Here is a 14367-nt window from a genome sequence, read left to right as displayed (position 1 = left end):
CTGACTGAAGAAATTCCTCCTCATCTCTGTTTTAAAGGATCGTCCCTTTAGCCTGAGGTTGTGCCTTCTGGTTCTAGTTTTTCCTGTTAGTGGAAACATCCTCTCCACATCCACTCTATCCAGGTCTCGCAATATCCTGTAAGTTTCAATAAGATCCCCCCTCATCTTTCTAAACTCCAACGAGTACAGAGCCAGACTCAGAGTCCTCATACAACAAGCTCTTCATTCCAGGGATCATTCTTGTGACTCTCCTCTGGACTCTTTCCAAGGCCAGCACATCCATTCTTAGGTATGGGGCGCAAAACTGCTCACAATACTCCAAATGGGGTCTGACCAGAGCCTTATACAGCCTCAGAAGTACATCCCTGCTCTTTGTGTTCTAGCCCTCTCGATATGAATGCTAACATTGCATTCCTAACTGCCAACTGAACCTGCATGAAAACGTTAAGATAATCTTGAACAAGGATCCCAAGTCCCTTTGTGTTTCTGATTTTCTAAGCATTTCCCCATTTAGAAAATAGTCTATGCCTCCATTCCTCCTTCCAAAGCGCATAACCTCACACTTTTCTATATTGTATTCCATCTGCCACTTCCTTAACCTGTCCAAATCCTTCTGCAGCCCCCCGCTTCCTCATTTCTACCTATTCGTCAACGTACCTTTGTATCATCTGCAAACTTAGCAACTGTGCTTTCAATTCCTTCTTCCAAACTGTTAATGTTTTGGCCCAGTGGCCTATTGCAGTGGAGAGGGGTTCAAAGGAGAAGAGGGAGGGATGAAGCTGACAGGATGAGCATTGCCACAAAACTGCTGCCAATTTATACTGGCGGGTTCCTGGATGGGCAGGGCCACAAAAAAACTAGACCTGAAGTTTCAGGCAGGACAGATTCTGAACTCTTAATCAAGCCACATTTAAGCCACTTTCATGCTGGTGTTTATTTAGGTGAGGTGCCAGGAGACCCTTGTCCGGGAGCCAGTTCCCAATATTTACACTGCTAAATGTTGTTCCTTCAGCTCTGTCATCCTGCTGAAGGGGATAAGGCAGCCAGATTTAGTAGCTCGAGTGCTAGGAGCTGGCCCAGGGATTGCAGACTCCCATAATCACTGGCATAAAAGCAAGCCTTTGATTATACAACTGGGTGGCATGGTGGTACAGTGTTTAGCACTGCTGCCTCAGAGCACCAGGAACCTGGGTTCGATTCCCGGCTTGGGTCACTGTCTGTGTGGAGTTTGCACATTCTCCCTGTGCCTGCGTGGGTTTCCTCCGGGTGCTCCGGTCTTCTCCCACACTCCAAAGATGTGCGGGTTCGGTGGATTAGCCATGCTAAAATTACCCCTTAGTGTTAGGGGGTACTACCTAGGGTAAATGAATAGAGTTATGGAAATAGAGCCTGGGTGGGGTTGTGGTTGGAGCAGACTCAATGGGCTGAATGGCCTCCTTCTGCATAGGAGGGATTCTATCTATGTGGAGGTTCTGCCAGCTTTGGGAGCCAGTCACTTCCTCGGCTTAGCTCTTCTCGTCAATACAGATTTGGAGGAGGAATTCTGATTGCTGATTTTGCATTTCCAGGCTGTAGTGAGAAGAAAGCAAGCCCAACATTATCGCGCTAATCTCTACAACAATATTCCTGGATTCAAAGTGGCCTTTGTTCCATCTTGCAGTAATTGGCTGCTTCCACTGGATGAATATCAAAGGACAAGCCAACAAGTTTCTCAGCTTCGGCCAGTACAACCCAATAACTTTCAAACTCCCTCTTTGTGCCAACGATGTGCTCATTCAGGTGACGAATGTTAGTGCCAGTTAGGAAAAGGAGCATTGAGCGCTTCAGATAAAAGCAAATTACTGCGGATGCTGGAATCTGAAACCAAAAGAGAAAATGCTGGAAAATCTCAGCAGTTCTGGCAGCATCTTAAGGAGAGAAAAGAGCTGACGTTTCAAATCCAGATGATCCCTTTGTCAAAGCTAAAAGCTTTAAAAGTCAAAGATGCTACCAGACCTGCTGAGATTTTCCAGCATCTTTTTTTGGTTTGAGGGCTTCAGATGCTGGCCAGGGTGGAATTTTCCCGCAACAGGAGTCAAAGAACAAAGAGCAGTACGGCACAGGAACAGGCCATTCGGCCCTCCAAGCCTGTGCTGATCATGCTGCCTGCCTAACCTAAAACCATATGCAGTTAAGGAGTCAATATCCTTCCATTCCCATCCTATTCATGTATTCGCCTAGTTGCCCTTAAGTGCCGCTATTGTACTTGCTCCCACCACCTCCTCGGGCAGCGTGTTCCAGACTTTCACCACCCTCTGTGTAAAAATCTTGCCTCAGGAGCACAAGAACAGGCCCTTCGGCCCACCAAGCCTGCACTGACCATGCTGCCCAACTGAACTAAAGCCCCCTACCCTTCCCAGGACCATATCCCGCTCTTCCCATCCTACTCATATATTTGTCAAGACACCCCTTAAAAGTCACAATCGTATCCGCTTCCACTACCTTCCCCGGCAGCAAGTTCCAGGCACCCACCACCTTCTGTGTAAAAAACTTGCCTCGTGCATCTGATTACAAGATGGATTGATTTATTTTTAAATAGGAATCTTCAATTGAATCATAGAATCCTAGAGTGCAGAAGGAGGCCATTCAGCCCATCGAGTCTGCACCGACAACAATCCCATCCAAGCCCTATCCCCATAACCCCATGCATTTATCCTAACTAATCCCCCTGACACAAAGGGGCAATTTAGCATGGCCGATCCACCTAACCTGCACATCTTTGGAGCCTGGGAGGAAACTGGAGCACCCGGAGGAAACCCATGCAGACATGGGGAGAATGTGCAAATTCCATGCAAGAGAGTGACCCAAGCCGGGATTCGAACCCGGGACCCTGGCACTGTGAGTCAGCAGTGCTAACCACTGTGCCACTGTGCTGCCCTTACAATTGCTCTCATTTTATTATGAGTATTTTGATGTGCCCAATTCCTTTAAAACATCATAATTTACCAATGCATATTTCATCCACAGGGCTGAGGCAGTAGCCTCTGGAACACTGACATCTATACGAGCCACCAGCGCTGGCAGAAGCTGCCGTGACATTTGATGCCATCTGTGCACTGTTCAGGATCTGAAAGATTTGCAGGCGTCACAAATTCAGCACGATAATATCCCACAGAGCTTGCAGCTGGGGAAACTCCAAACTGCAAACAAAATACAACATCCATCTGAAGTGCTGCCGATGTGTGGAGAGAAAGCGGGGATGGGGAGAAAGAGGGAATGGGGAGGAGGAAGGAGACAGAGATGGGGAAAGGAGGAAAGATGGATTAAGGAAGTAGCAAGGAGGGCAATGAGAGGAGGCAGGAGGAGAAAGCAGAGGTGAGTGAAGGACAAGCAAGCAGAATGAGCTCATTTGTAAAGAGCACTTAACGACAGCTCGGGAAAATTAATGGTTCAAAACTTGGCTCCACCTCAGCAGAACGCTTCCAATATTACTTTAACAAATAATTAATCTCTTCTTTTCCATCTGCTTCCCATCCCCACACAGAGGTAAGGATCATTCTTAATACTTTTACAATAGAGGCAGTTCCGAGAAACAATTCCTGGACAATGCCTGGTCTTATTGCTTGATCAGATTGGGCCGGAAGGGCAGGTTAGTAAGGGTGGTGAAAAAGGCACATGGGACACTGGTCTTTATCAATCGAGACATCGATTACAAAAACAGGGAAGTCCACGTTGGGCTTTGGTGAGGCAACAACTGGAGTGCTGCGTGCAGTTCTGGTCACCACATTTTGGAAGGATGTGACTGCACTGGAGGGGGTGCAGAGGAGATTCACCAGAATGCTTCCTTGGATGGAACGTTTAAATTATGAAGACAGGCTGGGTAGGCTTGGGCTGCTTTCGTCGGAACTGAGAGGACGGAGGGGCGATCTGATCGAGGTGTACAATATTATGCGGCACATGAACAGAGTGGGTAAGGAGCAGCTGTTGAAGGGTTAGTTACAAGGGGACACAGGTTCGAGGTGAGGGGGAGGTTATGGAGGGATTTGAGGAAAAATGTTTTTACCCAGAGAGTGGTGACGATCTGAAATGTGCTGCCTGGGAAGGTGGTAGAGGCAGGTTGCCACACATCCTTTAAAGCACCTGGATGAGCACTTGACATATCATAACATTCAAAACTACGGGCCAGGTGCTGGCAGGTGTGATTAGGTGGGAGTTCAGGTGTTTTTATTGTGTCAGAGGCCAAAGGGCCTCTTCTGTGCTGTATGATTCTATGACACTCACCGAAGTTGTGAAGAATGAAAGGTGAGCTTGCTGACACACCTGAGATTCTGAGGGGATTGACAGGGTCGGCACTGAGAGGACTTTCCTCTTGTGGGAGAATCAAGGACTGGGTGTGGGGTGGAGGGGGGAATGCGGGGGCACAGTTTCAAATTAAGAAGTCACCCATTTCTGACAGAGATGAGGGGGAATTTCTTCACTCGGAGAGTGATGAATCTTTGGAATGTTCTGCTCCAGGGAGCTCTGGAGAAGAAGTCATTGAAGATAAATGAAGACTGAGATAGATAAGAGTCGGAATTCTCCGGCAGTTCACGCCAGCGGGATTCTCCAGTCCCGCCGGCAGCGCACACCCTCCCCCCCTCCCCGCCATGGGTTTCCCACCAGTGTGGGGTGACATCAATGGGAATTCCCATTGACAGCAATGGGACCAGTGAATCCCGCCGCTAGCAAACAATCCCGCTGGTGGAAAACACGCGGTTTGGAGGCCGGAGAATCCCGTCCCAGGTTCTTGAGGTCCATGTGAATCAAGGGTTCTAGGGAAAAGTGGGGCTTAGGCCAAGATCAGATTGGCCACGCAATGAAGAGTGGAGCAGGCTTGAGGGGGCCACATGGCCCATCCTTGTCCCTACTTCCTGAGTTCTTATGCACATTAAAATAACTGCACCAATCATAGCTCGCCAGTTAGGAAAGTTCCAAATTCCTCACAACTATTCATTGCACAACGCCATGAGTGTTTCATCAATTTGCTCATTAAACACCCACAATGAATGTTGTTATCCCCAGACACAAAGGTCAGGCACCTTTAAATAACACCTTAGCCTCCCTCACACGCGCTCTACAAGGAGCTGGTAACATTAGGATTATAGGTTTAACATTGCGACACATGGATTATGCTTAATCACTTCATTCAACTCAGGCGCTGTAGGGTTCAGCCAGTTTTGATCTCCAGATAAAGATCACGAGACTGACTTAATGCCAAACACCCTCACAATGGTGTTATTACTGCACCGTCCTCCAGTGCGATCACACTCCAATTCTTTCACAAGGGCCTCAAGGTGCCAGGTACAAAAGCCCTTTAAACCTCAGGGCTACTTAAACACTTTTGTTTTCTTCCTGGAACAAGAAAACATAATTAACTATAGCTTGCTCTCTTCCACCCAAGGCGGTTTCCAGTCAGATGAACGCACACGAGGGGAATAGAAGGAATAACCTGTCTCACGTAAGTTTAATAAACCCTGGTACCAGATGTGTAACGCAAGTATTCGCTGTAAGGCTGCAGAAATGGTAACAGGGGCCTGTCGGAGCCCTCCAATTCACCAGACTGGAAAATTTCATCTGCTACGTCTAATTAGCATCCGAAGCAAAAAAAGAAGCCAGGAATGCTTGCAAAAGGAAAATATAATTAGAATTAAAACGCATTTGATCCTCTGGCGCAGGATGAGAACGTCAAGGTTTGCTAAGCGCTGAGTTGAAGACTCTTGTCAGGTCAAATGGTGTTCGCAAGGAACCCAGGGGTGGGAGGAGGAGTGTCTGCTCTGCATCAAGTATTTTCCCTCGTCTAGACAAGGCAATTCTCAGACTGCTGAAAGGTTTCTGCTGAAGGGCGTCTTGTGACGATGGTTGTCGTCGGAAACCGGGGATGATGGGCTGACGGTATCCCAACCTGCACTGCCACTCCAGGTCACAGGAAGGGGACTGGAAAAAGCAACAACAAAACGCAACACCCCACTCCCAATTTACAGGGACGCTTGAGTGCAACTGAATTTTAAGCAGGGTTTACACCTGTGTTTGGTTATCTTGTGGAATATCAGTCAAACTTATATTAGTTTTCAAGGTACAATTCTTAAATAAAATGTTGGCTGCTTCCATTCTGCCTGGCTCCACTCCACATTTCACCTGACTCTTTGCCGAGTTTGTGTCTCCATTGGTAGGGGATGAAAGGGTTGACGTATGAGGAGAGATTAAACAGTTTGGGTTTATACTCGCTGGAGTTTAGAAGGATAAGAGGGAATCTGATCGAGGTATATAAAATAATAAAAGGGATTGATAAAGTAAACGTAGACTAAGTGTTTCCTCTTAGGGGGCAAACTAGAACAAGAGGTCATAGGCATGGAGTCCTGCTGCTGTACTCATCCATTGTTCCTCCACCTCTGAGGGCTTCCCAACTATCCTGAATTGGACAGCTAGACCAGAAACTCTACCACCGGGCCCGCCACGGAACTGGTGCGGGCAAGGGTCAGGAGAACAGAAATCTCCACTGACCTCGGGTGAAAATTTCCAGTCGCGCCCAAGTGAGGCCACAAATTCCCACCCCTAGTCTTCCCATTTGGCCACTAATTGGCTAATGCAGGAGAAAGCAGAGGTGAGTAGCCGTTCCCTCACGCAATGTGGCCTTCAACCCCTACTTGAGCCTGACGGCAGTCCCACTCCTCCCCACTCACTTCAAATCCCACAATGGTACATCATTAAATTTTATTTAATGGTAATTATGAGCTGCTACCAGATAAAAACAACCACGAGAACTGCTGGATTGTTGTAAAAATTGAACTATTTCACTAATGTCCTGCTACACCACTGCATGTTCAGGCCAACATGCAGCTCCTGTTCCACTAACTGTTGTTGATTCTGGTCACAATAGTTAGGGCACCACGGCTATAAATACGACCACTTACACCCCAAAATTTTTTTTGAAACCCTTTTCTCTTTTTTAAAAGGGATGAGAAACTTCAATTATGGGGATAGATTGGTGAGGTTATGACTTAGATTGGCATGGTGGCACAGTGGTTAGCACCACTGCCTCTCAGTGCCAGGGACCCGGGTTCGATTCCCTGCTTGGGGGACTGTCAGTGTGGAGTTTGCACATTCTCCCTGTGTCCGCGTGGGTTTCCCCCCACAGTCCGAAAGACAAGCGGGTTAGGTGTACTGGCTGTGATAAATTCACCCAAACAGGCGCTGGAGTGTGGTGACTAGGGAAATTTCACAGTAACTTCATTGCAGTGTGAATGTAAGCCTACTTGCGACAATAATAAATAAACTAACCTAAACTAAGACTGCTCTCCATGGAGAGAAGCAGGCTGAGAGGAATTTGATAGAGATGTTTAAAATCAAGAGGGGGAGTTGGACAGGGTAGATAGGAGAATCTGTTTCTGCTCATAAAAGGATCAGGATTGAGAAGGCACAGATTTCAAGAGATTTGCAAAAGAAACAGATGTGATGTGAGGAAAAGACATTTTCACACAGCGAGTGATTGGGGTCTGGAACGCGCTGCCTGGAAGTGTAGTGGAGGCAGGTTCAATCCAGACATTCAAGAGGGCATTAAATGATTAATTGAACAGAAACAATGTTCAGGGGAATGGGGAAAGGCAGGAGAATGGCACCAAGTCATGGTGCTCATTTAGCAAGCCAGTACAGGTAAAGATGGGCCGAATGGTGTCTTTCTGTGCCGTCACAATTCAGTGATTCTGTGAAATCGATTTTCTCTGTGCTAATCCTTTCAGTTAGATTGTGAGCTGCGCAAGGTATCAATCATGGAATCTCACCTTCACACTTGCGGCCATCTGAGGAGATTGCGAATCCCTTCTCACAAACGCAGTAGAATGAACCCTCTGTATTCAGGCAATCCCCATCAATACACAGCTCGGGTGCAAGGCACTCATTTACATCTGAGGGGGGGGAAAACATTGTGTCACTCTCTGTGGAAGCAACAACATTTCACACTCACACACACCCCAGTTATTCAATGGGGCATCGGGATTGAGTGAGCAGAATGGCTTTTTCATAGAAACGTAGAAGACAGGAGCAGGAGGAGGCCATTTGGCCCTTCGAGCCTGCTCTGCCATTCATCACCAACATGGCTGATCATCCAACTCAATAGCCTAATCCTGCTTTCTCCCCATAACCTTTGATCCCATTTGCCCCAAGTGCTATATCCAGCTGCCTCTTGAATACATTCAACGTTTTGGCATCAACTATTTCCTGTGGTAATGAATTCCACAGGCTCACCACTCCTTGGGTGAAGAAACGTGTCCTCACTTCTGTGAAGCATTCAAAAGCATTCCAACTATGGAGCTGTGTTAGTGGCCACTCAATAAGCTACTCTCCAACAGAAGCAATGAGGTGTTTACTCTCTAAATGATTTTATACTGTTTTCCGAAAGAAACCATGGCTATATTATTGCTGTGCACATATACAATCTCTCTGGAGAGTGGCACCATGAAAATCCAGGCAATGACAGGTCAGCCAGATTGCAAAGGCTGTTTTGAAAGTGTCTTTGAAAGACAATAAGACATGGAGCAGAATTAGGCCACTCAGCCCTTCAAGTCTGCTCTGCCATTCAATCATGGCTGATTTTTTTCTCCTCCCCGTTCTCCTGCCTTTTCTCCATAACCCCTGACCCCCTTATTGATCAAGAACTTATCTATTTCTGCCTTAAAGGCAGTGAATTGCACATTTTCATCACCCTTTGGGTGAAGAAATTTCTCCTCATCTCAGTCCTAAAAAGTTTACCCCTTATCCTCAAACTATGACCCTTAGTTCTAGATTCCTTCACCATTTGGAACATTCTTTCTGAATCTACCCTGTCTAACCCTGTTAGGATTTTAGAAATTTGTATGAGATCCCCTCTCACTCTTCTAAACTCCCAGTGAATATAATCCTAACCAACTTAGTCTCTCCTCACAAGACAGACCTGCCATCCCAGGAATCAGCCTGATAAACCTTCACTGTACTCCCGCTACAGCAACCCATCGATGGGTTAATCCCTTCATTAGACCAACAGAGGAAGAGCGGCACGGTAGCACAGTGGTCAGCACTGCTGCTTCACAGCTCCATGAACCTGGGTTCGACTCCCGGCTTGGGTCACTCTGTGTGGAGTTTGCACATTGTCCTTGTGTCTGCATGGGTTTCCTCCGGGTGCTCCGGTTCCCTCCGACAGTCCAAAGATGTGCGGGTTAGGTTGATTGGCCATGCTAAAATTGCCCCTTAGCGTCCTGAGATGTGTAGGTTAGAGGGATTAGTGGGTAAAATATATGGGGGTAGGGCCTGGGTGGGATCGTGGTTGGTGCAGACTCGATGGGCTGAATGGCCTCTTTCTGCACTGTAGGGATTCTATGAACTTAATTTTGCTCATTACCAATATTGAATAGCACAATTTCAGCCAGTTAAACATTTGTGAGGTTAACCTTTTCCACAAAGTGGATAATTATCCTCACACACACATTCGGATCCAGTGACGACAGTTTGGGAGTAACACATGCGAGGGCTGGCTACCGTTACGCAGCATGCACGTTATGCGGACGTGGTGTGGCCAGGGACAGCACTTTAGATCCTTCTTTACCTTGGCATCTGACACCATCCACCAGCTGGAAGCCATCTGGACACGTGCATGTGTAGGAGCCGGCGTTATTGACGCATGTACCTCCCCGGCAAGCATCCGCGTCTTCCTTGCACTCGTCAATGTCTGAAACAGATACATTCAGAAAGCTGTTGGGAGCTGGCAGTCAGGTAAAGCTCTCTGATGGGCTCCATCGAATTCACTGTTCCCTCAATTACTGCATGCCCGCAGAACATGCACCTTAACCAACGACTGTTTTTGCATGGTTCCCCAAGTCAAAAGGGGAATTTCCGGCAGTCGCTTTGATGACTTGGTGACTCTGCCAAAGCTTAAACAACTTTCCTCTCATTAGGATCAATGAGCTGGAGGTAAAATGTGTGGGCTCCAAGTTAAAACTGATGATTCTTCACTGTGGAGCTCAGAAGGATCCCTCTTACTAAAGTTTATTTACTATTGTCGCAAGTAGGCTTACATTAACACTGCAGTGTGAAAATCCCCCAGTTGCCACACTCTGGCGCCTGTTTGGGTACACTGAGGGAGAATTTAGCATGGCCAATGCACCCAACCAGCACGCCTTTCAGACAGTGGTGGGGGGAAATGGAGCACCAGGAAGAAACTCATGCAGACACTGGAAGAATGTGCAGCCACCACACAGTGACCCAAGCCAGGAATTGAACCTGGGTCCCTGGCTCTCCTTAACTAACCCAGTGAAGGCCTATCCTATTCATAACTTCAAACATGGACTGTGTTCATGGAAACTTCTGGAACTGTCTTTTATTAGCCGAATGGATGGCTAAGGTGGCTGCCAAGGGCCAAATGACCTTTGCCACTTCAGAAGAGCGACCTGAAGCTTCTAGAAAGTTCCTCATTGAATCACCCAGGGTGGGGGCCTCCCCTTCAATGGACATACCCAGACTGAACCCCTTTGTGGATTTTACACTTGTCATTGTTTGAGGGTTACTTCAACCTCAAAATCAATGGATTTCCAGACTTCATGCCACCGAGTTAGCAATTCAACAGATGACTACAAGTGGGTGTGAAGATCTCTCATCAGTCTCCATTGGGTAGCAATGGCTTTCAGCTTGAAGCCATTCTGGGTTCACAATAGGCAGTTCATCAAACTGGCTTCCGATCCCAAAACCTTTCACTATCCAAAAACCCTGAGAAAGCTGGGCAGTCTGCAAAGAATACCCTTGCAGAATATCAGCTGCTGACCGAGCTCCTATCATCAAAGAATTTTTAAACTTGGAGGATGCTACATCTTGGTAGTGGCACAATGGTTAGCACTGCTACCTCACAGCACCAGGGACCTGGGTTCGACCCAGCTTGGATCACTGTCTGTGTGGAGTCTGCACGTTCTCCCCGTGTCTGTGTGGGTTTCCTCCGGGTGTTCCAGTTTCCTCCCACAGTTCAAATGATGTGCTGGTTAGATGCACGGGCCATGCTAAATTCTCCCTCAGTGTACCCAAACAGTGTGGAGTGTGGCACCTGTGGGATTTTCACAGTAACTTCATTGCAGTGTTAATGTACGCCTACTTGTGTCACTAATAAATAAAATCCTAAACAGTTTCCCAGCCTGATTCCTAAATCTAAGTACACTTGAACAGAAATTTGACCTCCAGGTATGAAAACCAAGAGTGCCTAATTTTGGGACCTGCTGAATATTCATCTGCAATAATCCCACTATCTGACTTTGGCTATTTGACCCCATCTAAACTACAGCACAGATAGAGGCCATTCAGCCTGTCAGGTCTTTGCTAGCTGTTTAGAAGAAGTCTTACTTGGTGCCACTTCTCCACTTTTGGTCCCTAATCCAAAGCTTCATCATCCTGAAGAAGCTGTCCAACTCCCTTTTAAACTTTACTGAACCAGCTTCCAACACCTTTCCAGTCAAGCATTCCAGATCCCAAAAACTCTCTGAGTGAAAACATATCTTCTTATTGTGACGCTAACGCACCTTTAAGAATTTTTTTTTTAATCATGTTCTCTGCAGTTAGGCAGCTTTGGGTTTCTTTCATTGTTGCTGGGCTATCTGGTTAGAAGTTCTTTTATTGCTGCTTTGATGGTTCAAATGGGGTTTTGTTTAATTTTTAACCTGGGCCTCATGCATTGACTTGGAATTTATGACTGGTTGGCCTGTGTTTTGGACAGTTCTTTTTTCATAGTGAATTCAAGGTTTCACTTTCAGTTTTGGCCTGCTGGCTACTGTTTTAGTTTAGAAGTGATGTGGAGAAGTGATGTGGAGATGGTGTTGGACTGGGGTGGGCGCAGTAAGAAGTCTCACAACACCAGATTAAATCCAACAGGTTTATTTGGAATCACAAGCTTTCGGAGTGCTGCTCTTTTATCAGGTGAGTGGAGTCCAGAGAAGGGGTTTGGACGTCTGACTGAAAAGCAGTGTTTCTTTATCTCCCTTGTATTGAAATTTCTTCTGGCTAGCTGGAAGCAAGGCTTCTTGCCTGCCTGGGGTGAAAATTCTGCTGTTGATGATCTGCTAGCTAGTAACTAGAGTCTCTCTAACTCCCCAGTGTTTTGGGAAGCTGAGCTGACTCCAAGCTTGCTTGCGTGTGTATATCAAGAGAACTGCAGCATCCAACCAAAGGACAAAGCTCCACCATCATGAGAGCATTTGTATTTTCTGTGCTAATCCTGTGGCAAGGGTTTTGTTTAAGGAAGTTTGTTTGGTTGGAACATTTCATATATTTATTAAGAGTTATACAATATCATGGCTGTTTTTCTTTCTTGTGTGTAAATGGTAAAAGTTATTGCTGTATGTTAACTATATTCTTAAACAAACTTCGTTTGATAAAAGCTCCCTAGTAGATCATTTGAATCATTCCCGAAATGAAACATCTCATGCTTACTGTAGCCAAATTCAAAGTACAAAATTTATGATTTAGGCAGACTTCATAAAACACTTTGGAGTTTCTGACCTGAATTATAACATGTCGCCTCAAGAACTTTTACCAGTCATTTCAAATTTACCCTGACTGACTTTCCACAGCAGAGGAAATAGTTGTTCTTTATTGATTCTCAAAACCTCCCAGTAGCTTGGAAGTGTTGATAATGTTAGATTTTTCTGACTTACTTGACGAAGATCCCAAATGATGGGATTCATCAAATACCGATTTGTCTTTTTGGGCCCAATGGTTTTTTTTTTCATTTTACGTGGTGATAATACTCAGTGTGACAGAGGAATGTGTTGTGTCTGCGTTCAGACAGTTGGGGACCTCCATGCTCTTCAAAACCACCTCCCCCCATCTCTCTCTCTCTCTGTACATCTCTTTCCCTTTCGCGTCGTAAATATTTTACACCCTGCCCAATAAATATCACACTGGGAAACAAAACAGGACAAAAAAGCTTCAAATGCACAGCACCGAAGTTGCTGGAAACTATAGAATCCCCACAGTACAGGAGGAGGCCATTTGGCCCATTGAACCTGCACCAACAATAATCCCACCCACCCATAACCCCACACATTTAGCCTGCTAATCTCCTGATACCAAAGGGAATGTATCATGGCCAATCAATCTAACCCGCACATCTCTGGCATTCTTAATTGATTTTGTTCAAATATTCACCTCATGGTACAACTGCCACCTGCAAACCACCCCCCCAACACAGCACATGTTTTGCGGTGATGGAGACCAAACACGACTGGCTGGTAGCGGGATCTTCCAGTCCCGCTTCTGTCAAAAGGGCATCCTGTTGTTTGCAACTACCCCTGCGAGCAAACCCGCAGCGTTTGGAACATTTGGAAAATCCCCCCACTACCTTTGGAATTCTAGCCGACTCTGACAGAGAAAAGTAAATCTGACAGAGACTTGACCCTCCATTATATGTTCTCCCGCGAGCATGCGACCAGGTTTTTGCTACCTTCACACTGGTCCCCTGTGGCAGCCAGGCGGTGCCCCGCGTTGCATTCACAGTAGAAGGAGGCCTCAGTGTTCGTGCATTTCCCGTTGGTGCACAGCATGGTATCCTGACACTCATCCACATCTGCACCAGAGAAGAAACAACAGTTTACGAGTGTTTCCAGTCGGATCCCAACAGAGAATGCAAGCCCTGATCAGCATTTCGTACGAGAAATGGAAATCAGACTAGCTTCATCACAGGTGGTCAATCTACTTCATCAGATTGTCACCAAACTACTGCAGGTACAGACTGCCCTCTTTCAATATGGGGGAGGCGATGGAATTATTGCTAGACTATTAATCCAGCTCAGCTAATGTTCTGGAGACCCGGGTTCGAATTCCATTACGGCAGGTGGTGGAATTCAAATTCAATAAAAGATATCAGGAATTAAGAATCTACTGATGACCACAAAACCATTGTCGATTGTCAGAAAAACCCATTTCAGTCACCCCCCCCCCCCCGCAACATTAATCGAATGGACTGCCCGAGATTTTAATCCCCACACGAGGTTACCTTTGCACAGTTTGCCATCAGGAGTTGGTTTGTACCCTCGGTCGCAGGTGCAGATGTAGGTTCCCACCAGATTGGAACATCTGCCGTTGGCACAAACGGATCCGCTGAGGCATTCGTTGACGTCTGGGAAAGCAGACACACAATAAAACGGGTGTCAAAAGGGATGCCAAAGACAACCCTGGTAAATCTTGGCCATTTCCAAACAGGTAACAGGAAGCAAATGGAGGCAGTGGTGGGGAGGGGAGGTCAACAAAACATTCTGGAGTGCACAGTGAATAAGAAAGACAACAAAACCCCTGGAATTTTATTTCTCAAATTACTTGCTGTCCCATTCATCATGGAACATCTGC

At 46.4% G+C, this 14367-nt stretch overlaps 1 protein-coding gene across 7 annotated transcripts in view; it reads right to left on the bottom strand.

Moving 5' to 3' along the window:
- The window catches only part of ltbp1 (latent transforming growth factor beta binding protein 1), a 331204-nt gene that overhangs the window by 87524 nt on the left and 229313 nt on the right, over window positions 1-14367 (bottom strand). For all 7 annotated transcript variants that reach the window (XM_080200719.1, XM_080200720.1, XM_080200722.1 and 4 more), the window contains 4 exons: window positions 14018-14140; window positions 13466-13588; window positions 9593-9715; window positions 7797-7919 (listed from right to left, as the gene is read on the bottom strand). In XM_080200719.1, coding sequence (XP_080056845.1) covers window positions 7797-7919; window positions 9593-9715; window positions 13466-13588; window positions 14018-14140 — 492 coding nt within the window. The remainder of the gene's footprint in view (window positions 1-7796; window positions 7920-9592; window positions 9716-13465; window positions 13589-14017; window positions 14141-14367) is intronic.

The sequence above is a fragment of the Carcharhinus amblyrhynchos genome, chromosome 12 (genome assembly GCF_965287045.1).
Source record: "Carcharhinus amblyrhynchos chromosome 12, sCarAmb.v2.hapA, whole genome shotgun sequence".
Taxonomy (NCBI): Eukaryota; Metazoa; Chordata; class Chondrichthyes; order Carcharhiniformes; family Carcharhinidae; genus Carcharhinus; species Carcharhinus amblyrhynchos.
This window is presented reverse-complemented; position numbering and strand designations above follow the sequence as displayed.